Source organism: Phocoena phocoena, chromosome 2 (genome assembly GCF_963924675.1).
Source record: "Phocoena phocoena chromosome 2, mPhoPho1.1, whole genome shotgun sequence".
Classification (NCBI taxonomy): domain Eukaryota; kingdom Metazoa; phylum Chordata; class Mammalia; order Artiodactyla; family Phocoenidae; genus Phocoena; species Phocoena phocoena.
This window is the reverse complement of record NC_089220.1, coordinates 139,812,226-139,835,854: the sequence shown is the minus strand read 5'-3', so window position 1 is coordinate 139,835,854 and position 23,629 is coordinate 139,812,226. Positions and strand designations below refer to the sequence as shown.

Sequence of the window (23,629 nt, the reverse complement as noted above, 5' to 3'; positions counted from 1 at the left end):
AAGCGAAGAATTGAAAACCATCTGACTGACAAAATAAGTCAGATCATTAGTTACTCACTTTACTTTTTCTGGGAAATATACCCTAAAAAAAATGCTTTACCAAAACTTTTCTAATGACTATTAAGTATTTGTGTTACTCTTTCAGTCAGGTGAATCTTGTGTCCAGTATATTTGAAGGAGTTGGGGAAATCAAAATACTATTAGTTTCAGTACACCTTTCCTAGTATATTTTTGACATATATTTTTAATCAGGTGATATGCTTTTCTTTTTTTAAAATAATTTTCTTTATACCCGTCCCTCAGAGAGCTTATCTGTCTTCTCTGCTGTGTGCAGGGACTCTTAATATGCTTTCCTAGTCCTCAACGTTTTTTTCTTTTTTAATACTTATTCCTTTTATTTTTGGCTGCGTCGGTTCTTAGTTTCTGTTAACTCGGACCTTCATTGCGGCATGCTGGATCCTCCGCTGCAGTGAGCGGGCTCATCGTTGCAGGGTGCGGGCTTCTCTCTAGTTGTGACACATGGGCTCAGTAGTTGTGGCACACAGGCTCCAGGGCCTGTGGGTTCTGTAGTTGTGGCACATGGGCTCTCTAGTTGTGACCCACGTGCTCAGTAGTTGTAGCACGTGGGTTTAGTTGCCCGGCAGCATGTGGGATCTTAGTTCCCCAACCAGGGATCGAACCCGCATCCCCTGCATTGGAAGGCGGATTCTTAACCACGAGACCACCAGGGAAGTCCCTGATATGCTTTTAAATAATAGTTTGTCAAAACTATTCAAACAGTGGCACATGACTACCATATAACCTAACTGGCAAAGCCAGTTGTCATTGCCAAGCCAATTGGCCAAACTTATTTTCTTACATATAAAAAAAAATTCTAACTTTGTTTTTCAGTTCACATAAACTACTTAGTGCATATCCTCATGACAGTGCCTCAGTTCCAAGAGCAACAAGAGCTGAGTGCAAATTGATTCCATTTCCTGACACATCACTTAAAATGACATGAGTTTGACACCCTGGAACTAATAATATTTACCATTTTAATGGCAACATCAGTACTCCCATCGTGAAGATATTTTGGAATCCAAAGCTTTTTTAGAAAAGAAAATATTGAGATATAATTGACACACCACAAAATTCACCCATTTAAAGGTTAGAATTTAGTGCGTTTGTTTGTATTTTCAGAGTTGTGCAACCATCCCCCGAATCTAAGTTTAGAACATTTTCATCACCCCAAAAAGAAACCTAGTACTCAGCAGTCCTCCCCATTCTCTCCTCATTTGTGCGCATCTTCTTTCACTTAACCTGTGTTCAAGGGTCATCCGTGTTGTAACACATATCAGAACTTCATTCCTTTTTATGGCTGAATAATCTTGCATTGAATAGGCATTCCACATTTTATTTATCCATTCATCAATTGATGTGAACTCTCCCTAACTAGAATATCTGTTAATTCCAAAGATCCCATTTTCCAACAGGCCAAGTAAGATATGTTATATGTAATGAACTGTAAGAGACTGTTAACTTTCTCATTATAACAAATTGTGTGAATACAGTGGACCCTTGAGCAACATGGGTTTGAACTGCATATGAACATTCACAAACGAAAGGTTTTGTGTGTACCTGTATTTTCATTTCTCTTGGGTATATACCCAGGAGTGGAATTGTTGGGTCGTATGGTAACTTTTTAACCTTTTGAGGACTGTTTTAACCTTTTGCCAGACTGTTTCCCAAAGTGGCTGCACCATTTTACATTCCCGCCGGTGGTATAGTGGGTTCTGATTCTACCAGCACTTGCTGTTGTCTCTCTTTTTTTGACCCAAAGCTTTTTTTTTTTTAATGTATGAAACATGGTTCTGAAATTAAAGTGTAATTTGTAGGGAAGAGCAGTAAAGCCATTCTTGTGTATAATCATTTCAGCATTCCTATTGGTAGGGAGACAGACACATGCACCATTCCCAACTTAAGCCCAAATCATATCAAATAAGTTTCAAGAATATCTACATCATTTGTATTCCTGGGCAATTCTTTTTATGCCTTAATTTTATCAGGACTGCAGTTTCCTTAGCTGTGGCAGTGATTGTAAATGATTGACAGAACAATCAAAAGAGTATGGACGGGGCTTCCCTGGTGGCACAGTGGTTGAGAGTCTGCCTGCCGATGCAGGGGACACGGGTTCGTGCCCCGGTCCGGGAAGATCCCACATGCCGCAGAGCGGCTGGGCCCGTGAGCCATGGCCGCTGAGCCTGCACGTCCGGAGCCTGTGCTCCGCAAAGGGAGAGGCCACAACAGTGAGAGGCCCGTGTACCGCAAAAAAAAAAAAAAAGAGTCTATGGGCATATCAAGTCCTTTATCTACCATCTTTTTTGCCACAATCTGCTACACATTCTTCTGCCATTTCAAGCACTAAAAGATCTCTAAGTGTTTTGTACATAGAAATGATATCTTTTTTTTTAATGGATATTTTTCAGCATTTTTTAAACATTTTATTTATTTTTGGCTGCGTTGGGTCTTCATTGCTGCGCGCGGGCTCTCTGTAGTTGCAGCGAGCGGGGGCTACTCTTTGTTGTGGTGCACGGGGTTCTCACTGCAGTAGCTTCTCTTGTTGCGGAGCATGGGCTCTAGGCATGCAGGCTTCAGTAGTTGTGGCACACGGGCTCAGTAGTTGTGGCTCGCAGGCTCTAGAGTGCAGGCTCAGTAGTTGTGGCGCATGGGCTTAGTTGCTCCACGGCATGTAGGATCTTCCCGGACCAGGACTCGAACCCGTGTCCCCTGCCTTGGCAGGTGGATTCTTAACCACTGCACCACCAGGGAAGCCCTAAATGATATCTTAAGAGGGATGGTTTCAAAGTATTGTTTAACAGTAGTCTCACAAGACCCTCAGAGTAATGCGTTTTATGACAATAGGAATGAAAGAAGCAACTTCATAAAGTGAGAATCATCTTCTCTCCCACCACCTTACTCTCAGTATATCTGAAATCAGAACACCCCAATAAAGGCCAAAATACTTTATTCCTGATGTTATACTTTACTCTTAACAGAAATAATGTAAAACACTTAGAGACATGAAGCCCTACCAAGAGTTTCTGGTATTTGGATTAGAGAAAGTTTCATCTACACCCATACTATATTTCAATTTGTTTTATTTGGTGTACTGGAGGTTTTTATGTCCAAAACAATGCACAGTGGTAAAGTTGAGAATGGGTGAAAAGTAAAATTTGTTTGTTTTCCAAAAGTGAGAGACAATTGTAAAAGGAAAACACAGGGTAGGAGTAACAAGCAGGGAGTCCTGACTACAGGCATTCTCAGATCCATCTTTAGGGGGAAATTCGTAAGTGTGAAAACAGGGGATCTGGAAATTGATTCCTTTAAAATTGTCTTTGCTCATGTACCTTTGGAAAGTCTTTGTGAACCCTAGGGGTATGCACACCCCAACTTTAGACCACTGACCTGAAAGAAGTTGGACTGTGGTTTAGAACTCTGAAAAGAGGTCTAAGCTGGGAGTGCAAGTTGGGACTTGCAGGAATGATATTTGGTGCTGTTTAAAGCAGTGAGAGTGAGGTCCCTGAAGAAGGTAATATAGAGGAAGAAGAAAGAAGAGCCAAGCATTTTGGGGGGTGATTCTCACTTAAGGAGTAAGCAAGGAAAGGAGAGAAGGAGAGGAAGAAGTCAGAGGTAAGGGGGAGAAACCCCATGGGTGTGAGCACTAATAGAGTTTTCGGTAAGGATAGCCAACCACATGGAGAGGTAAGAGAATGAGGTCTAACAAAAGACCAGCGTGCATGGGGCTTCCCTGGTGGCACAGTGGTTAAGAATCTGCCTGCCAGTGCAGGGGACACGGGTTCAAGCCCTGGTCCAGGAAGATCCCACATGCCACGGAGCAACTAAGCCCGTGAGCCACAACTACTGAGCCCACATGCCACAACTACTGCACCCACGTGCCACAACTACTGAAGCCCGCATGCCTAGAGCCCGTGCTCCGCAACAAGAGAAGCCATCACAATGAGAAGCCCGCGTACTGCAACAAAGAGTAGCCCCCGCTCGCCGCAACTAGAGAAAGCCCACACACAGCAACAAAGACCCAACGCAACCATACATAAATAAATAAATAAGTAACTAACTAACTTACAGACCAGTGCGCGCACCAGACACAGTTGAAAGATTACCTGCACAGTTGAAAGAACCACTGCCTACTGCATGGCCTTCTTATTTGTATTGCAGCCCCTTCAGGAGCACAACTACTGCCCTCCACATGTGAAGTGTTGCGTTCTTTAGTCCTAAAACTAAATGCTTATCTTATCAATGGCAACAAAACCTGGACCCATCTAGCTTGGACTTAGATACAAAGACAGAAAGGCAGTGGTTTTATTCCCCATCTTTCCTCCCTCTGATCCCCACCCCCTGTCTAGAGGCAACCTCCTTACCACAGGTTATTGCTGTTCATGGTCTCTTTGTTTCCTTCCGTCCACCCAGGCACTGAGATGTCTTTGTGCTCTAACTTTAACTCATTAGATAGTGTTCTCTCTCCTTTCTGTGGCAATGTTGGAACCTGGCACAGCTGGAGGGTGTCGTCAGGGCCAAGGGCCCTGTAACAATTCCCTTACCCTTCAGTTTTTAAAAGCTTTGATAGGATTTCCCTGGTGGCCCAGTGATTAAGTCTGTGTGCTTCCACCGCAAGGGGTGCGGATTCCATCCCTGATCGGGGAACTAGGATCCCGCCTGCCACGTGGTGCGGCCACAAAATAAGTAAATAAAATAAAAGCTTTGCTAAAACAATTTTGGTAGAATGGTAATGGCGAAAGCCAGAATGGAAATGATGAGAGTTGAAATTGGATGTATGGTTGGTTGGTTGGGGGCATGAGTCTTCTTAGGAACTTGCCTTTGGAGGGAAGGAACGAGGAGGGATGCCAGCTGCAGTGGAATGTATGTAGGGTCAAGAGAAGCTTTTGTTGGTTTTAGGATTGGGGGTCCTAGAACATATGCAGAGATAAAAGGGAAGAGTTCACAGAAGAGACTGAAGCACAAGAAAGGAGATAATGGAGAGGAAGAGCTCACTAAGGAAGCCAGAGAAAGAGGAGCACATCTGTCTCAGAGTCAGCCACACTCCCCTTGGGCACACAGCCAAAGTACAGAGATCAGGGTCTGCAGGCTTGAGCTCCTGCAGCCCTGCAACCAGTTCCTCACTCTTCTGTACACAGTCAAAATTTGGGGGCGTTGGTGGCCTAAAGTTATATATGTTTTCTCTATGATTTTCTTAATCTTTTAAATAATGTTTTAGCCATCTCTGCTTTTAATCCACCTCATCTTAGAGGCTGGCTGCTGTCTTTTCTACAGGTTTTTCTCTTCTGCATTCCTTCTGATTCTTTGTTAATAACTAGTCCCATAGACATTGCCTCCTTATCACCATTCTTAATCCTTAACCTAACTTCCATCTGTGTTTTATCATGTAAGCTGCCAGTAGCTACATTCACTTTAAGACAACTTGATAATTAGGTTTGCATGGTGGAAAATCAGCATTTAATTTTTGAAGATGGCTAAAACTATATTTTCTTATAATAACAAAATTTTACGTTTGCAACTTTTTTTAGGTTTAGCATGAGCTTCAACAGACATAATCTAAAATACTACGTGTTACCCAAAAAACCAAAAAAGGTGGCATTTGATTGCTTAGAATGGATCAGAAAGCATCACCCACGTGAGTACAGCCATGTGATAAATCATGTCTAGAAGTAATAAGTGTCTTTTTAGTACCACAATTGAATGTATAAAATTACATATTAAACATTTCTTTTCTCATTATGATAGCACTAACTTGCTATTCATAGAGCAGAATATTGCAACTCTCTCAATTCTGGAAATTATAAAATCTCATTTGGTTTGTTAACAATAAACCCTAACAAAAAGTGTATTAAATACTCCCTCCTACACACCTGTATTGTAATTCATGGTTTCACTGTCTTTCCTCTGGCTTCTATCAGTTAATGAATTACACAGCTCTGTTTTAGTGCCTTCTCCCAAGTGTGTCTGCCCTTGAGTTATATTAACTAAAATGAGATTCTGAAATTCATGGTAGTTTTCCATGTAACCTCTTCTCTACTTTTCCATGGAGAATTTTTTTGTTAAACATCTCTATTTCATTTTCTTTAATTAGTATACGTATTTGTTTGAATAAATCAAACAATGCAGAGATAGACCAAGAAAAAGTCAGTAATTTCCTTTTCCAGTCCCCCCCCTCCCAGGCACCTAATATAAATAATAGCTTGTGTGTGTATCTGTATCTTTGGCTCTGCCACAGAGAGATGACTTTTTCTTTAATACCTTTTATTTTTTGATTTAAAAAATAGCATACATACAAACAGCAAGAAATATAGTGAAGAAAATTTAGAAAGCAACAAAAAAAAAGAAAGAATCAAAAGACAAGCCTCACCATAGGACAAGTCACTGTTACCATTTTGGTTTATTTCCTTCCAATAATTTTTGTATGCATTTTTCTTTCCATTAACATACTGTATCTACAGTGTTTCTACCTTTACCCTGTTTTATATTTTAAACATTTTCTCATGTCATTTTAAAAACTTAGAAAACACTTAATAGTTGCAATTTGTTTTAGTTTATAAATTCCTTTCTTAATTATTGTTCTAATGCTGGCCCTTAAGATTTTTCTGGCCCTTATAATTTTAAAAATTACAAACAAAACTTCTTATATAATAAGTCCTTGGATCACTTTATTTCCTAGATTTGTTTCCTAGAAAGAAACTGAATCAAAAGTTAGGAGCATTGGGCTTCCCTGGTGGCGCAGTGGTTGAGAGTCCGCCTGCCGATGCAGGGGACACGGGTTCGTGCCCCGGTCCGGGAAGATCCCACGTGCCGCAGAGCGGCTAGGCTTGTGAGCCATGGCCGCTGAGCCTACGCGTCGGGAGCCTGTGCTCCGCAACAGGAGAGGCCACAACACTGAAAGGCCCGCGTACCGCCAAAAAAAAAAAAAAAAAAAAAAAAAAAAAAAAAAAAAAAGAGCATTTCTAAGGCTCTTGATAGGTATTGCCATATGCTTTCTACAGTTTGTGAAGAGTGCCTTTCCATTTTATAGCAAGTGTGAAACAGAGACCAGGGTTCCTCCACGTCTGCCTAAGGAGTTATTTGGAGGGACAGGATTAAAGGTTAAATCTTGTCATTTCCAGTGCACGTGATACGTTGCTTGACTTATTCTACCTATGTGGTTTTCCTCTGCTGTAAGAAAACTATGGAGAAAACTATAACTCTGTTTACAATTCACATATTTCTGAGAACATAATGTAGGTTGTGTTATTTATGTTAAAAGTCCTTGTTTCACAATACTGTTTGGTTTCTTGGCAGATGACTCAGGGATAATTTACTGCCTTTCCAGGCGAGAATGTGACACAGTGGCTGACACATTACAGAAAGATGGTCTCGCTGCTCTGGCGTATCATGCTGGCCTCAGTGACTCTGCCAGAGATGAAGTACAGCACAAGTGGATTAATCAGGATGGCTGCCAGGTAACATTTTTAAAAATAAACAAAGGAAACAATATTTTATAGTACATAAGCCACCTTGTACGTGTAGGATGAAAATTGTTTTCACCTTAAAGGTAGTAAACATCAAAATAAGGCAGATTTAAAAACTGATCTTTTTTGAGGCATCTAAAATTGCTTTTTCTTTCTTTTTTTAAAATTTATTTTATTTATTTGTTTGTTTTTGGCTGCATTGGGTCTTCATTGCTGCATGCAGGCTTTCTCTAGTTGTGGTGAGCAGAGGCTACTCTTCGTTGCAGTGCTTGGGCTTCTCACTGGGGTGGCTTCTCTTGTTGTGGAGCATGGGCTCTAGGTGCACGGGCTTCAGTAGTTGTGGCACGTGGGCTCAGTAGTTGTGGTACACAGGCTCAGTAGTCGTGGCTTGCGGGCTGTAGAATGCAGGCTCAGTAGTTATGGCGCACGGGCTTAGTTGCTCCGCGGCATGTGGGATCTTCCTGGACTAGGGCTCGAACCCATGTCCCCTGCACTGGCAGGTGGATTCTTAACCACTGCGCCACCAGGGAAACCACTTTTTCTTTCTTAAATCAAAAAAACTTTTTATTGAGATGTAATTCACATACCATACCATTCCCCCTTCCAAAGTTTACAAGTCAGTGGAGTTTAGAACATTCACAAGGTCATGCAACTGTCACCACTGTCTGATGCCAGAACATTTCATCATCCCAGAAAGAAACCCCATATCTACTAGCGGTCACTCCTCACTCCCCTAACACCTGGTCCTTGGCAACCACTAATCTATTAACTACTACTAATCTGTCTCTATAGAGTTTCCTATTCTGGACATTTCATATAAATGGAATCATACAATATGTGTTCCTCTGTGACTGATTTCTCTTACTTAGCATGTTTTCAAGATTTATCCATATTGTAGCATGTATCAGTATGTCACTCCTTTTTGTGGCTGGATAATATTCCATTGTATGGAAGTACCACAGTTTGTTATCCATTCATCACTTGGTAGACATTTGGGTTGTATCCACTTTTTTTTCCTTTTTTCTTTTTTTTGGCTGCATTGCGTCTTTGTTGCTGTGTGCGGGCTTTCTCTAGTTGCAGCGAGCGGGGGCTATTCTTCATTGCGGTGCACGGGCTTCTTATTGCGGTGGCTTCTCTTGCCGTGGAGCACAGGCTCTAGGCGTGCAGGTTCAGTAGCTGTGGTTCGCGGGCTCTAGAGCACAGGCTCAGTAGTTGTGGCACGCTGGCTTAGTTGCTCTGCAGCATGTGGGATCTTCCCAGACCAGGGCTCGAACCCGTGTCCCCTGCATTGGCAGGCAGGTTCTTAACCACTGCGCCACCAGGGAAGTCCCTGTATCCACTTTTTGACTATTGTGAATAATGCGTCTGTGAACATTTCTATACAGGTTTTTGTGTGAACATGTTTTCAGTTCTCTTGGGTAGATGTAAGATTGGAATTGCTCAGTCATATGGAAACTGTTTAACTTTCTGAGGAACTGCCAAACTGTTGCAAAGCAGCTACAAAATTCTGCATTCCTACCAGCAATGTATGAGTTTCCCATGTCTCCATCTCACCAACACTTATCATTGTCTTTTTTTTTTACTATATCCATCCTAGTGTATGTAAAGTGGTATCTCGTTGTGATTTTTGTTTGCATTCCCTAATAACTAATGATGTTGAGCATCTACTTCTGAGAGGATAAATTTATCACCCAAGTAGATCAAGAAGGAAGCAAGAACATTCTAGGGCATCCCATACTGTGGCAAATATGAAACTTGGATAGATCTCTCTACGTACAAGGATGAATTTGAGGAGAATGACTAATAATTTTTTTGTAGCCTATGAAGTTTTCAGCTCACAAAAAAAGAAATCATTACTGTGAAGATTCAGAAGGAAAAGTATCTCCCAAAATTATTTCCTGAGGGAAAACAAAAGGAAATCTTAGAGGATATCAGCTTAATATCCTCAGAAAAATTTAAGAAGACTTGACTTATATGAACTAGAAATAGTTTGCCATAAGAAGATGTTGTGAAGAGGCTGAGATGAAGGGATAAATAAAAAGTCAGTTTATCCAGATAGGAAAATACAAGAAAAATAAAACAAATAGAATTATATATCAGGACACAAATGGTTCAATTCAATGCAGACGTTTGAATCAGTTATGTAGTGAATAACTTGAGAATGTGAAGGGAAAAAAAACATATGAAAATTGAACAGAAAAAAACAAAAAAATTATTGGTAGCTGGGAGAGTAGGGGTTCAGCCTAAGAATAATAAGTATACCCAAAAAAGAAATAGAGATAGTTGAGATCAATAGAGTAGTCAAAGGTATTATAAATAAATACATAACAAATATGTAACAAATTTAAGAGTTATCTCAAGATCACTGGGGAAAAACTTACATGTAGACATAGTTCAGAACATTTTGTTTGATTTACAGTTATAAGAAATTGTATTCATGAAGATAAAAAAATAGGTTACTCAACAAAGAATGAGAGGTACTTCCCTGGTGGCGCAGTGCTTAAGAGTCCGCCTGCCAATGCAGGGGACACGGGTTCAATCCCTGGTCCGGGAATATCCCACATGCCGCGGACCAACTAAGCCCGTGCACCACAAATAGCGAGCCTGCGCTCTAGAGCCTGTGAGCCACAACTGCTGAGCCCACATGCTGCAACTACTGAAGCCCGCATGCTAGAGCCCATGCTCCACAATAAGAGAAGCCACTGCAATGAGAAACCCACGCACTGCAATGAAGTGTAGACCTCACTCGCTGCAACTAGAAAAAGCCCGCACACGGCAACGAAGACCCAATGCAGCCCAAAATCAATCAATCAATAAATAAAATTAAAAAAAAAAAAGAACGAGTAATAGACATTCCTGAGACAGTTACACTAAATTAAAAAAACAGAAGCGAACTATCTCCAGAATCAGAAGAGGGAAGGCTGGGACTTAAGAGTTTCATGCCAGCTCATTGTCATTTATGTCAGAAACAATAGAAAGGCTTTTTCAGATATGTAAAATACTGGTTTATTTTCACTGACATAACTAGAAGGCATTCTTCCCAAATTAATATGTAGCTAATCACAATTGCAGTGTTTTCTTCCTTTGATAAACTTTTCCCAAAGTTTGCCTGGAAGAATATTCAAGTGAAAATAACCAAAAGAATTTGGCAAGAAAATAATAACACACAAACACTGGCTTTGCAATACATTAAAGATCAATGGAACAGAAATCCAGAAATAGACTGGAAAACAGGTAAAAACATATGATAAGGAAGGCATTCAAAATTAATTAGGAAAGGAAGATTTTTCAACTAATGGTACTGGTTACCTGATGGGGAGAATTGTTCTGAGTCCTCATATCAAAGTTTATTATAGGTAAATAAAGGTACAGATATTTTTAAATGTATGCACGCTGAGTGAAAGAGAACCTAAGCTTAAAAACAGCCCCAAAGGAAGTAATTGCTAGAAATGATTAAAAACCTAAACAACTAAACACTTCTATATCTGTAGAAAAAAATTAAAGGCAACAGCAAAATGGGAACTATAGCTTCCTCAAATAAAACATAATGAAGAGCTTGTAAAAATGTGAGAAGAAAAACATTTCTCAAACGGTAAATTACTCAAGGCTATCAAGAAACTGTTGGAAAGGAGGAACTACAGAGGGCTAAATACAAATTTTTTAAATGCAATTTTGCTAATAAAGGAATTAAAATTTAAAACAGTGAGATCATGTTTACCTCTTGTATTAGCAAACTTTTATTAACTGTCGGGGACAGTGTTGTCAGAGACGATTTCCTGTAGTACTCGTGAGAGCCTTTCTGGAAAACAATGTGGTAGACCATATTTAAGAGCCTCAAATCTGAAACATGGGTGTGGAATTTACATCAGTGTTTTGTTTTTGTTTTTGTTTTTGTTTTTTTGCGGTATGTGGGCCTCTCTGTTGTGGCCTCTCCCGTTGTGGAGCACAGGCTCCGGACACGCAGGCTCAGCGGCCATGGCTCACCGGCCCAGCCGCTCCGCGGCATGTGGGATCTTCCTGGACCGGGGCTCAAACCCGTGTCACCTGCATTGGCAGGCGGATTCTTAACCACTGCGCCACCAGGGAATCCCGAGATTACACACTTTTGAATTATATTTTCCCCTACATTTATCCATCATTAACATTCGAATATTTTCATATCATTAAAAATTTCTTCATAAACCATTTTTTAATGGCAGGGATGTACCATAATGTAACCAATCATGCTCTCAGGACATTTAAGCTATTTACTATTAAAAATAACACTGATGATTGGGCTTCCCTGGTGGCACAGTGGTTGAGAGTGCAGGCTTCAATAGTTGTGGCACGTGGGCTCAGTAGTTGTGGCGCATGGGCTTAGTTGCTCTGCGGCATGTGGGATCTTCCCGGACCAGGGCTGCGTAGACAGGCGCGTTCTTAACCACTGTACCACCAGGGAAGTCCCTAGCCTGAAGTTTTAAAAGCAACACAGAAATAAAGAAGGAATTAACAACTCCACAAAGCCAGTGTTCCCAGTTATAAGAAGTAAAGAGTCTCAGAAGGCATTGGTATCATAGTCACCTCATGAGCCTGCAGCCTCCCTCACAGCCCTGTGCTCACCCGACCTTGGGAGATGCACCCAGGCTTCTTGGAAACCTGTGCGCCTGTGGGCTGACACACCTTGCTTTACAGCCTCTCCACCTGCTCTCCCACCTCTAGAGACTACAGTAGACTTTCTCTTTCCAAGGAGATTTGCCTTTGATAGCAGTGCCATAAATTTAGACGGATGGCTGACCTAAAGTACAGGCCACCAGCATCTCCAGCGTTGATGAGCACCCCCCGTCTGCCATCCATGGCGTGCAGTTCCTAGCTGTGGTACTTAGAGTTACTGAAATCATGTCATTAGCCTCAGTCTGGCTGCCAGATCGTCCAGTTGCTTTTGAAATACTATTTTTGAAGTAGCAATTCATTTTTTTAGGTGGTAAAAAAAGCATTGCAGCTTTATTTGTATAATGTAATTTTGCCTGGAGATATAATATTTTTGGCTGGGTTATAGGTCCTAAATTTGCCACTGAAATGGATAGGCTTGAAAGAGATTTTTTACTAAAAACTGATATATCAAGCTCCTGAAATTTACCTATCACCTTGCTTCCACTGAGTAATTTGCATAGACCAAGATCCATGGTCTCCAGCCTTTTTTCTTCCCAAGTATAAGCAACTCTCAGACTTTTGCCCACGAGTTCCAATACAGTTTTCACAAGTTTTGACTCTGAAATTAGCTGATGAATAAAAGGAGCTGGTGTGTGATCACTTGCTACCACTGGAGAAACAGATAGTAAGTTCTCACCTGGAGCAGGTGAGAACGCCACTGTTCCTGAGTCATTGGAAAATCTAGCAGCAGAGACCTCTAAAAGCCCAAGCCCTGGGAACAACCAGAGCTCCTGAGAAACACAGTTACCGAGGCAACAGGGGTATCATGGCTGGGTGAGCTACACCCCCACACCTCCATATCAAAAACATAGGAGAGGGCTTCCCTGGTGGCGCAGTGGTTGGGAGTCTGCCTGCCGGTGCAGGGGACACAGGTTCATGCCCCGGTCCGGGAGGATCCCACATGCTGTGGAGCGGCTGGGCCCATGAGCCATGGCCACTGAGCCTGCACGTCCGGAGCCTGTGCTCCGCGGCGGGGAAGACCGCAGCGGTGGGAGGCCCGCATATCGCAAAAAAAAACAACATACGAAAGCAAGCAGTGGTAACACATCAGGAGGCGACTGCTGCTGATCCTGGCTCCCTTGGTGATAGCCCCAAATCACACAAGCAAGTGCATGCCACACCGAGCTTCTCTTTACTTTCCTGGGTCTGAATAGAACTGCAAATTATCAATATGAAAATCTCATATTCGTCATGCTAAATAATGGAACCAAGTTAAGATATTAGACTCTTATATAGAGTACATTTTAAAGAAAGATAGAAGATAAAGCTTCTAGAAGCATCTATTATTAAAATGTTCCTTTAGGGCTTCCCTGGTGGCACAGTGGTTAAGAATCCGCCTGCCAGTGCAGGGGACATGGGTTTGAGCCCTGATCTGGGAAGATCCCACATGCTGCGGAGCAACTAAGCCCATGCGCCACAACTACTGAGCCTGTGCTCTAGAGCCCGTGAGCCACAACTACTGAAGCCCGTGCGCCTAGAGCCCGTGCTCCGCAACAAGAGAAGCCACCACAATGAGAAGCCCACGCACCACAACGAAGAGTAGCCCCCGCTCAATGCAACTAAAGAAGCCCGTGCGCAGCAACGAAGACCTAATGCAGCCAAAAATTAATTAATTGATTGATTTAAAAAATGTTCCTTTAAATGCATTATGAGCCTAATAGGCTTTTGCTTTTACATCAGGTTATCTGTGCGACCATTGCATTTGGAATGGGGATTGACAAACCTGATGTGCGATTTGTGATCCATGCATCCCTCCCTAAATCCGTGGAGGGTTACTACCAAGAATCTGGCAGAGCTGGAAGAGATGGGGAAATCTCTCACTGCCTGCTCTTCTATACCTACCACGATGTGACCAGACTGAAGAGGCTTATACTAAGTAAGCTGAGCTCCATCGGGGACACATGCTGTCCTCCTCAGTCTCGTTTTTGTCATCTACCCCTGCAGTTGTGGTGTTTTGGGTCCAGTTTTCCTTAAAATAGAGGCACTTAGATAGATATGGAAGTTTTATTTTAATTCATGTTTACGATAAAAGTATTACATGCTTGTTATGTAAAATTCAAATGATACAGATGTGTTGAGGACTGAAAACTTTCCAAATCATGCCTCATATACAGTCCTGCCCTAAGAAATAACTCCAGTTACTGATTTCCTTTGTATCCTTCCAGGCCCAATTTCTGCATGCATCCTGGTATATTTCAAGCATGCAGAAAGGTAAAATGGAAAAAAATAATGAACTGTCACGTACCACTGTCCAGGTTAGGAAATAAAACCCCTACATAGCCCTCTCCTATCTCATCCCTTTACCTCTTCATTGGAGTTAGGCAATATCTTATATTTGATATTTACCTTTCCCAAATGCAGGGTTTTTTACAATATAAATGCGATTCCATTATATGTGCTTTTTTTTCCCCTAAGATGTAGTTGATTTACAGTATTATATAAGTTTCAGGTGTACAACGTAGTGATTCACAATTTTTAAAGGTTATACTCTATTTATAGTTATTATATAAATGTGCCTTTTTAATATGTATATGTTGACCTGATTTTTTTTCCAGTCAACACTAGGGTGTAATTATGACTCCAACTAGTACACATAGCTTGACTACATAGAGTTCCATAGTATGGTATTCCATGTTTATTGAACCAGTCCCCTTCTAATAGATAAATAAGTAAAATTGCCTGTTTTGAGACCACTTTTGAATGAACTCTCGTAGAGATACTGAGCACGGGAAATGGCACTTACCAAGCTCTGTGCCAAGTAATGTTCACCTTATTTGCTTGTAACCACTAGCTTTTGAGATAGTCCCATGAGAAAAGTGAGCTTCAGAAAGGTTTTGTAACTTGGCCCCCAAGAGCAGCAGCAGCGGTAAGGGGAAGGGTAGTGATAATGATGAAGTTTCCTTACCACTTACTATATGCTGCTGTCTTAAATGCTTTACGTATATCACTTCATTTAATCTTCACAACAACCCTAAAAGATACTACTATTATTCTCCTCGTTTTACAGAAGAGGAAAATGAGATACAGAGCTAGGTAAGTGGCAGAGCCCTGATGGAATCCAGGTTCATCTGATTGCAAATTCCATGTCCCTTGCACTATAACAAGATAATTCTCAGTGCAAAAATGAAACTTTTAAACTTAGTGTGTCCATTTGTGTTTTTAAGCAGAACCTATATTAAGTTAGGTCCAAATAATTTAGTAAGTATTTAAATGCTAAATACTTAGCAACCATTTGAAAAAAGTAATACTCATAAACCAGAAAAAAAAATTTTATTTCATTTTTAACTAACAACAATTGCTTACAAATGAAAAGTATGTACATGTTGTTCTCAGACCTTGGAATCAGATTGGACACTGCCACCCTCATTTCCTGTTTCACATTGATTTTTTGGAGGTACTTATTTTTATCATAGCAACTGCCAAAATTTCAGCTTCACAATGTCATTAGAAGGAAAGTAGCACATCATAAACTACCTCCAACTAGTTGCTTGTGTGGTGTTCAACAGATGCCAGGTATTGCTGTGTTTCCCTTAAATTTAAAACACCTGCCAGCACCCCTGTGAGTTCATTGCAGCACCCGCCCCAGCCCTGGGGGGTCCTTGGTACATAGTTTCAGAACCGCTGGCTTAACCACTTTGATCCCGGATACTCAGGGAGATGCACAGCCCACTGCCGTGGCTCCATGCTCTGCTTGCTTTGGATGCTGGGTTCAGTACATCCTTGTCTGATAAATATAGTAAATATAATTCAGATATTTATTGTTGGGAATAATGAAGAGTTGCAGAATTTTTTCAGCTACTTCTGACAACCTATGTTTATTCCTGCAAAACTACAATCTTGAAGATGAACATAAATATTCAGTTAATTATATAGATTCATGTCATGTTGATATATAGTGCTATGAATAATTTTATTTCATTTAATATTTAAAGTTATATGAACCTATTCTAAATATTTCTGTGATATTCTTTTCTATTTTTCTACTCTAATAAGTATGTTTACTATGTTCTTCATCTCTTTTAGTGGAAAAAGACGGAAACCATCATACGAAAGAGACTCACTTCAATAATTTGTATAGTATGGTACATTACTGTGAAAATATAACAGAATGCAGGAGAATACAGCTTTTGGCTTACTTTGGCGAAAATGGATTTAATCCTTATTTTTGTAAGAAATACCCAGATGTTTCTTGTGATAATTGCTGTAAAACAAAGGTAAAATAAGAAAGTTTTAAATTCTTTGTGATGAGGAACTTGCCAAGATTTTTTTTCTTCTTCTCTTAATTTAGAAAAGTTAGATACAAGTTAGATTGCAGTAAGTGGGCTTTAGGGATTTTAACAAGGGGACGGTGGCTTCCTCCCCATGTTAATTGGGAATAGAAACATTTTAATAGTATTTCTGTGGAATATCCGTAGAACTAGAAGCCTGTTAAAAATATATACTGGGGCTTCCCTAGTGGCACAGTGGTTGAGAGTCTGCCTGCCGATGCAGGGGACGCGGGTTTGTGCCCTGATCCGGGAGGATCCCACATGCCGCGGAGCGGCTGGGCCCGTGAGCCATGGCCGCTGGGCCTGCGCATCCGGAGCCTGTGCTCCGCCAAAGAGGGAGGCCACAGCGGTGAGAGGCCCGCGTACCGCAAAAAAAAAAAAAAAAAAATATATATATATATATATATATATATATATATATATATACTGGACCTGTTTTGGTGGTTATAGGATATTTAAGAAATATCATTAATCTGTAAATACCCAAAAAGATCCAACATGGGCAGGTAGAATATTTTACATTCAACTCTATATTTAAACATCTTCATTCTCAAAAGGGTTGTAACTAGTGTACTATGTGTTTGAATTCAGATCAATTGGATTACTCTGTAAACTGGTTTTTAAAAAACTGTAAAGAGTAAGGGCAATAGCTTCAGGATGCATTTGCTATCATCTGTCCTAAAAATAACTTTGGGAGGTTGTTAAATTCAATTGTTAGGTACTGTATTGTACCTATCATGGTAATTCTGTTTTAATGTCTATTGTACTTCACAGTTTACAGAGCTTTTTTTTTTTTTTTTTTTTTTTTTTTTGTGGTACGCGGGCCTCTCACTGTTGTGGCCTCTCCCGTTGTGGTTGGAGCACAGGCTCTGGACGCGCAGGCTCAGCGGCCATAGCTCATGGGCCTAGCTGTTCCGCAGCACGTGGGATCTTCCCAGACCGGGGCACGAACCCGTGTCCCCTGCATCGGCAGGCGGACTCTCAACCACTGCGCCACCAGGGAAGCCCCATACAGAGCATTTTCACAGTTGATATATTATTTGAAATATCTGTGCAAGGTGCTGGGGATTCACATAGGAACATGATATAGCCAATTCACAGACAGGAGGGGAGACAGACATGTATGTGTTCATATCACTGTGATACCGTAGGCAGCGCTAGCCAAGCAGAGGGTGATTTACTCTCTCTTGGGGTGGAATCTGTGGATTTATGGCCATCTCAACCCACCACACCCCACTCTGTAGACATTGCTAATCAGTTCACTCATTCAACAAATATTTGTTGAATGCCTGCTTTGTGATAGGCAATGTTCTAGGAGTTTGGGATACATCACTGAACAAAATATAAAGATCCCTACTCTTGTGGAGCTTACATTCTAACAGAGGGAGGCTGAATAAAGACTATACGTTATAAGTACATGTTAAGAGGAAAGAACTTTGATGAAAAGTACAGCAGTGTAAGGAGTCAGGAATGATGAATGGGGTGCAGGATGCAGTGGCCCAGGGAAGTCTTACTGCAAAGATGAGACCTGAGTGAAGACTTGAAGAAAGGAGTTAGCTGAGTAGCTCTCAAATACGGATGTTCTTGGCTAAAGCCAAGACCAGAGGCCCTGAGGTGGGGGGCGTGCCTGTGCCTTTGAGGGGTAGTGCCTGCCCAGGGGGAGACGGCAGGCCGGTCAGAACGGTGCCTGGAGGGCTGAGAAACTGGAAGAGTGGAGCAGCCCTCAGCTGAGACGTTTGGGGAAGGCTGGCAGGGAAGATCAGGGGTTTGGTCTGGGGTGTAGTGAGTTAGATATGTCTTGGATCTAGCAATTCTGAAGAGAGGCTGGTGATACCATAACTCTGGGAGTGGTTGACATATAGTTGAATTTGAAGTCATGAAAGCAGATGAAATCTTCACGGGTATAAGTTTATAGACAGAAGAGAAGAAAACCAAAAACTGAGCCCTGAGACTTGAAGAGGTTGAGGAGAAGAGGAAGAACTAGGAAAGGAGACCAGGAAATAGAACAAGTGAGGTAGGAGGAAGACCAAGGCAACTAAGCGTAGGAGTGCATCAGGGAGGAGGGAGCGCTCCCTAGTCACCTGCTGCTGCCGAGCCAAGTACTATAAGGACCGAGACGTCACCGTTGGGTTTAGCACCGCAGAAATATGGGACCTGGACTTGACCAGTTTCAGTGGAGAGGGGCAAAATTGGAGGCAGTGCATATGGGGAATTCTTTCAAGTTTTGCTTCAAGGATGAACAGAGAAATGAAACCGTAGCTGCCAGGGGAAGTGGAGTCAAGAAGAGACAGGAGAAATAATATATTTGTGTGCTGATAGGAACGTACCTACGGAGGATGGAAATTGATGTGTGAGGAGAGGGAAGAATTGCTGAAGCAGTGTCCCTGAGTAAGCAAGGGGGCTTGGGAGCTAGTGCAGAAGGACAAAGACTGGCTTAGACAGGAGCTTGGGTAGTTTGTCTATAATAACAGCAAGAAAGAAGAGACAATGCGGGGCGGGTGCTGGGGATGGATGTAGTGAAGGAAGTTTTGAAAGCTCTCTTCCAATTGTTTGTTTCCTCAGCAAAGTAGGAAGCAAGGTAGTCATCTGACAGGACAAGAATGGGGATTGAAGAGAAAGGAGAAAGTGTGAAATTGTCATCTAAGCCGGGGTCAGCAAACTTTATCTTAAAGGGCCAGAGGGTGGTAAATATTGGCTTGGCCAAAAAGTTCATTCGGGTTTCCATAAAATCTTATTTGGAAAAACCCAAACGAACTTTTTGGCCAACCCAACATTTCAGGCTTTGTGGGCAGTCTCTGTCACAACTACTCAATTCTGCTATTTTAGCCCAAAAGCAGACATAAATTACAATAAATACACCGATTCTTCCATAGTTGTGTTCCAATAAAATTTGATTTACAAAAACGGGTATACAGCTCATGGGCCGTAATTTGCTGACTCCTATTCTAAGAGAATGGGGGAGAGATAGACTAAAATAGACATTGATTACCTGGCAGCGTTAAGGATCCACTTGAGGTTTGTGGCCCTGTACTGAAAGTGAAAACAGTCAGCATAGTTGTGTGTGTTTCTCCTGCCAAGTTGAGCTACACAGCTGTAGGCATGGAATGGTGGAGAACTGGATCTCATGTGTTTTGTCAAACAGTGTGACCCAAGGGCAGGGGAGTTGAAGGTATATGAAAGGTTATGTTATAATGATCGGCTCTGGAGTTGAAGCTGAACATCTGAGGACGAGGATCAATGGATAGGCTGTCCCAGTGGATTGCTGGAGTCAGAAACTAGATGCCGTGAGTTAGAAAGGCAGGAGGCAGCGGTCGGAGAACAAAAGGGTTGCTGATACTAGTAAGGCTAGGTAGTGGGTGTGAGCATGGGAGTGAGGGGCTGACATATGTGGAGGACAGGATCACTGGAGTATAGGAGATCAAGTTGCCAAAGGCCAAGGTGTGGGAGGATCATCTCTGTACACTAGTCACCAAGAATTAAGGCAGGAATGATGTTGGAGAGAGTGATGGGGCACTCTTTCATGATGATGCCAGATAGAGCCTCAGAATCACTACCAATTGTTAGTATAGGACAAGAAACCTATTTGTCTTCAGGACTGTAGTGGATGAACAAGGATTAGAAGGTAGAGGAACTACATATACAGAGGCACAGAAGCACGATGCAGCTTTTGAGAACAGCAGGTGCTTAGTATTGAGTTAGAGAACTAGGATAGACAATAGCAAAAGACCACATAGTAATGGTAGGCAGAGTTTGGAGACAACTGAGGGGAATGAGAAAGGGAACTGACCGGAGATGATAAAAAGGATTGACTGTGGCACCAAAGACCCAAAAGAGATCAGAACTCATACATCTGCATGGTTGGACAATGTTTTTCATCCCTAAAGGTCACCATCCAGTAAGTGACCAAAAGCGGTATGAAGGGTTTTGAAAGAAAAAGAATATTTCTACCCACAGAGTGCTCTCAGGTAACTGTCTGTGAAACAGAAATGAAATAGATATAATAGAGTGCTAATTATTCTAGACATAAGGTTAATATAAGAACTTAGAAAAGAATGAACATTTGAAACTTCCTTGGTTTTTGGTCTTGGTTTTAGTCTGGAAATGGTTTATTGTGGGACTGTTACAGTTAGTATTAAATCCTAGCGATCTAGGTATCAGTATCTTAATTATAGCAAAAGGTAATCTCTTTTTATTCATAGAATTATAAGACAAGAGATGTGACTGATGATGTAAAAAATATTGTAAGATTTGTTCAAGAACACAGTTCATCACAAGGAACAAGAAATATAAAACATGTAGGTCCTTCTGGGAGATTTACTATGAATATGCTGGTCGACATTTTCTTGGGTAAGTCATCTGCTTTATTGTTTGAGTTACATCGATTAAAATGGAACATTTAGGGAATTTCCTAGTGGTCCAGTGATTAGGACTCTGCTGCAGGGGGCGCAGGTTCAGTCCCTGGTCAGGGAACTAAGATCCCACAAGCTGCACGGCACAGCCAAAAAAAAAAAAGTTGAACCTCTAAAGAATTCATTGCAAGTACATAGAAAAAAATCTCTTCTGTATTCTTATAGAAGCTAAGAGTTTTAGAATAAAACCTTTTTGAGTAATAAAAGAAAAACAGTTTTTATGAATTATTACCAATTATTTTTATAGAATTTATGTAAGTCACTGAGTTTCCACAAACAAAAAAGAAAATAATAAAGTTTATACAATTTCATCTGAGTGAATGGAATATAACTTCCCTGGAGAATTACCCATTGACTGACTTCCAGTTCAGGATGGCAGCGTGAGCATAAGTATCTGTCTTCTTTTTTCACTTGAGGCCCCATTAAAATAGTAGCAAGGAAATAAAATGAGGATTAAATCCATAACAGCATAGAAAACCAGAAAGAGACCATCATCAGATTAGAGGTTTTAAAAATCTTTGACGAAATGGATGGAAGCATATTGAAAAATGGAATGAAATGCAGTAAATCACAATGCATAATAAATGTAGAGAAAGTTACAGCAGAGGGGCTGTCAACCAGGTAGAACCCCATTATCACCAGGCTGACTCAGACTTGGAAGCTCAGAGGCCTGGGGAGTGGGAGTAAAAGCAGAGGAGCCAAAAATAGGAGGGGACGGTTAAAAGAAAGTCTGCTCACAAAAGAACTGCATGGAATAGCAGCCTGCAGTTGATTCTAGAACAAAGATAAACTGCTTGAGGAGTAGGGAGACATCTGAGCTGGGAGCCAGCACCCCTAAGTGGCATTTGGGGGCCACCCAGCCCACTTACCCTAAAGCAAACCTGGTAACTAGATATCCCCATTCAGGGGAGGAATTTGAGGGGAAATAGACCTAGATATAAAATAACAAGAAATCCACCTAAAAAGTTTAACCTGGTCCCTAAAGACTAAATATAAATAGACAATCAAGGGGACTTCCCTGGTGGTCCAGTGGTTAAGAATCCATATTGCAATGCATGGGACGCCAGTTCAATCCCTGGTCAGGGAACTAAGATCCCACATGCTGCGGGGCAGCCAAGCCCACGCACCACAGCTACTGAGCCCACGTGCCACAACTAGAGAGAAACCCATACACTGAACAAAGAGCCCGTTCACTGTAACTAAGACCTGATGCAGCCATAAATAAATAATCTTTAAAAAAAAAAAAGTCAAGAGGAAGACCAAGGGACTTCCCTGGCTGTCCAGTGGTTAGGACTCCCCACTTCCACTGCAAGGGGCGAGGGTTTGATCCCTGGTCTGGGAATTAAGATCCTGTGAGCCATGAGGTGCAGCCAAAAAGAAAAAAGCGAAAGACCAAATAAGTAGCGTATTTGACCCTGGGGATAGAGATAATTTAGAAAATAAGCAATAGCTTTGGGGATATGGGAGGGGAAACTCCTGATTAGTATCTTCATAAAGACTTAAATAATAATAGAATGTTACAGAAAATAGAGAAAGAGCTGTTAAAATTTTTAAATGATTGATGCAAGTAAATTTAGTGGAAAGGTTGGAAGATAAAGTCAAGAAAATTTCCTTAAGACCTGAGCAAAAGGCTATATGGAAAATGTGAGAGACAAAATATAGATCAATTCTTAGGAGATGTAAAATCTGACAAATAAAATTTTGAAATAGAAAGTAGAGAGAGGGAATTATCAAACCAATGATAAAAGAAAATTTCCCAGAATGGAAAAGAAAAAAACCCTTAATTAAAATGCCCACTTGGGGAGTTCCCTGGTGGTCTAGTGGCTAGGATTCAGTGTTTTCACTGCTGTGGCCTGGGTTCAGTCCCTGGTCAGGGAGCTAAGATCCCACAAGCCACGCAGCGTGGCCAAAATTTTTCTTAAATATGCCCACTTAATGCTAAATAAGATGATTTATAAGATGAAATTTAAGAATACCAAGAGTGGGGCTTCCCTGGTGGCGCAGTGGTTGAGAGTCCGCCTGCCGATGCAGGGAATGCGGGTTCCTGCCCCAGTCTGGGAGGATCCCACGTGCCGTGGAGTGGCTGGGCCCGCGAGCCATGGCCGCTGAGCCTGCGCGTCCGGAGCCTGTGCTCCACAACAGGAGAGGCCACAACAATGAGAGGCCCACGTACCGCAAAAAAAAAAAAAAGAATGCCAAGAGTAACGAGATGTTAGGGAAGAAAAACTTTTTCTCCACTCTGTTATATTTAGTTGTTGGGGACATTAGCAAGAGAAAAGACAGATTTAATCACGTATGTGTGGGAGTTCATAGAAAATGTGACTCAAAGGGGCAATTAGAATTTGAGGCTGGTGTACCATTTTAATAGGGGAAGTAGAGGCGGGAGAAGGGTTAGGAGGAAACAAATGATTTGAGGGAAAGATAAATGGGCCCTTAGGAGAAAGATAGCGGGGAGACATGGCAGTTTTTGTGACAGTGTCTGTTTAGGTGTTGTATGGAGACTTCTCATCTCCAATGATAAGAGTCAGTTTTCTCTGGTTGCTCCTGGGGAGGGGATTTAAGACAACTGAGTTCTTTTGGGAGTCTCTGCTTTTTGGCAGATGGATTTCAGAAATTCAAGTACCTCCTGCTCAAAATAATTTTTATGCCACTGTGGCATGTTCTGGACCCCTTCAGAAATACTCCAGAAAGCTTTGGAAAGAAAAAGCAAACCAAAACCAAACTGACATCAGATTAATGTCAG

General features: G+C 41.5%; 1 protein-coding gene across 2 annotated transcripts in view; it reads left to right on the top strand.

Annotated features, from left to right (window-relative positions):
* The window catches only part of BLM (BLM RecQ like helicase), a 64,008-nt gene that overhangs the window by 25,088 nt on the left and 15,291 nt on the right, over positions 1-23,629 (top strand). For both annotated transcript variants that reach the window (XM_065871474.1, XM_065871475.1), the window contains exons 12-16: positions 5,586-5,692; positions 7,351-7,511; positions 13,890-14,085; positions 16,233-16,423; positions 20,677-20,824. In XM_065871474.1, the coding sequence (XP_065727546.1) occupies positions 5,586-5,692; positions 7,351-7,511; positions 13,890-14,085; positions 16,233-16,423; positions 20,677-20,824 (803 nt within the window). The remainder of the gene's footprint in view (positions 1-5,585; positions 5,693-7,350; positions 7,512-13,889; positions 14,086-16,232; positions 16,424-20,676; positions 20,825-23,629) is intronic.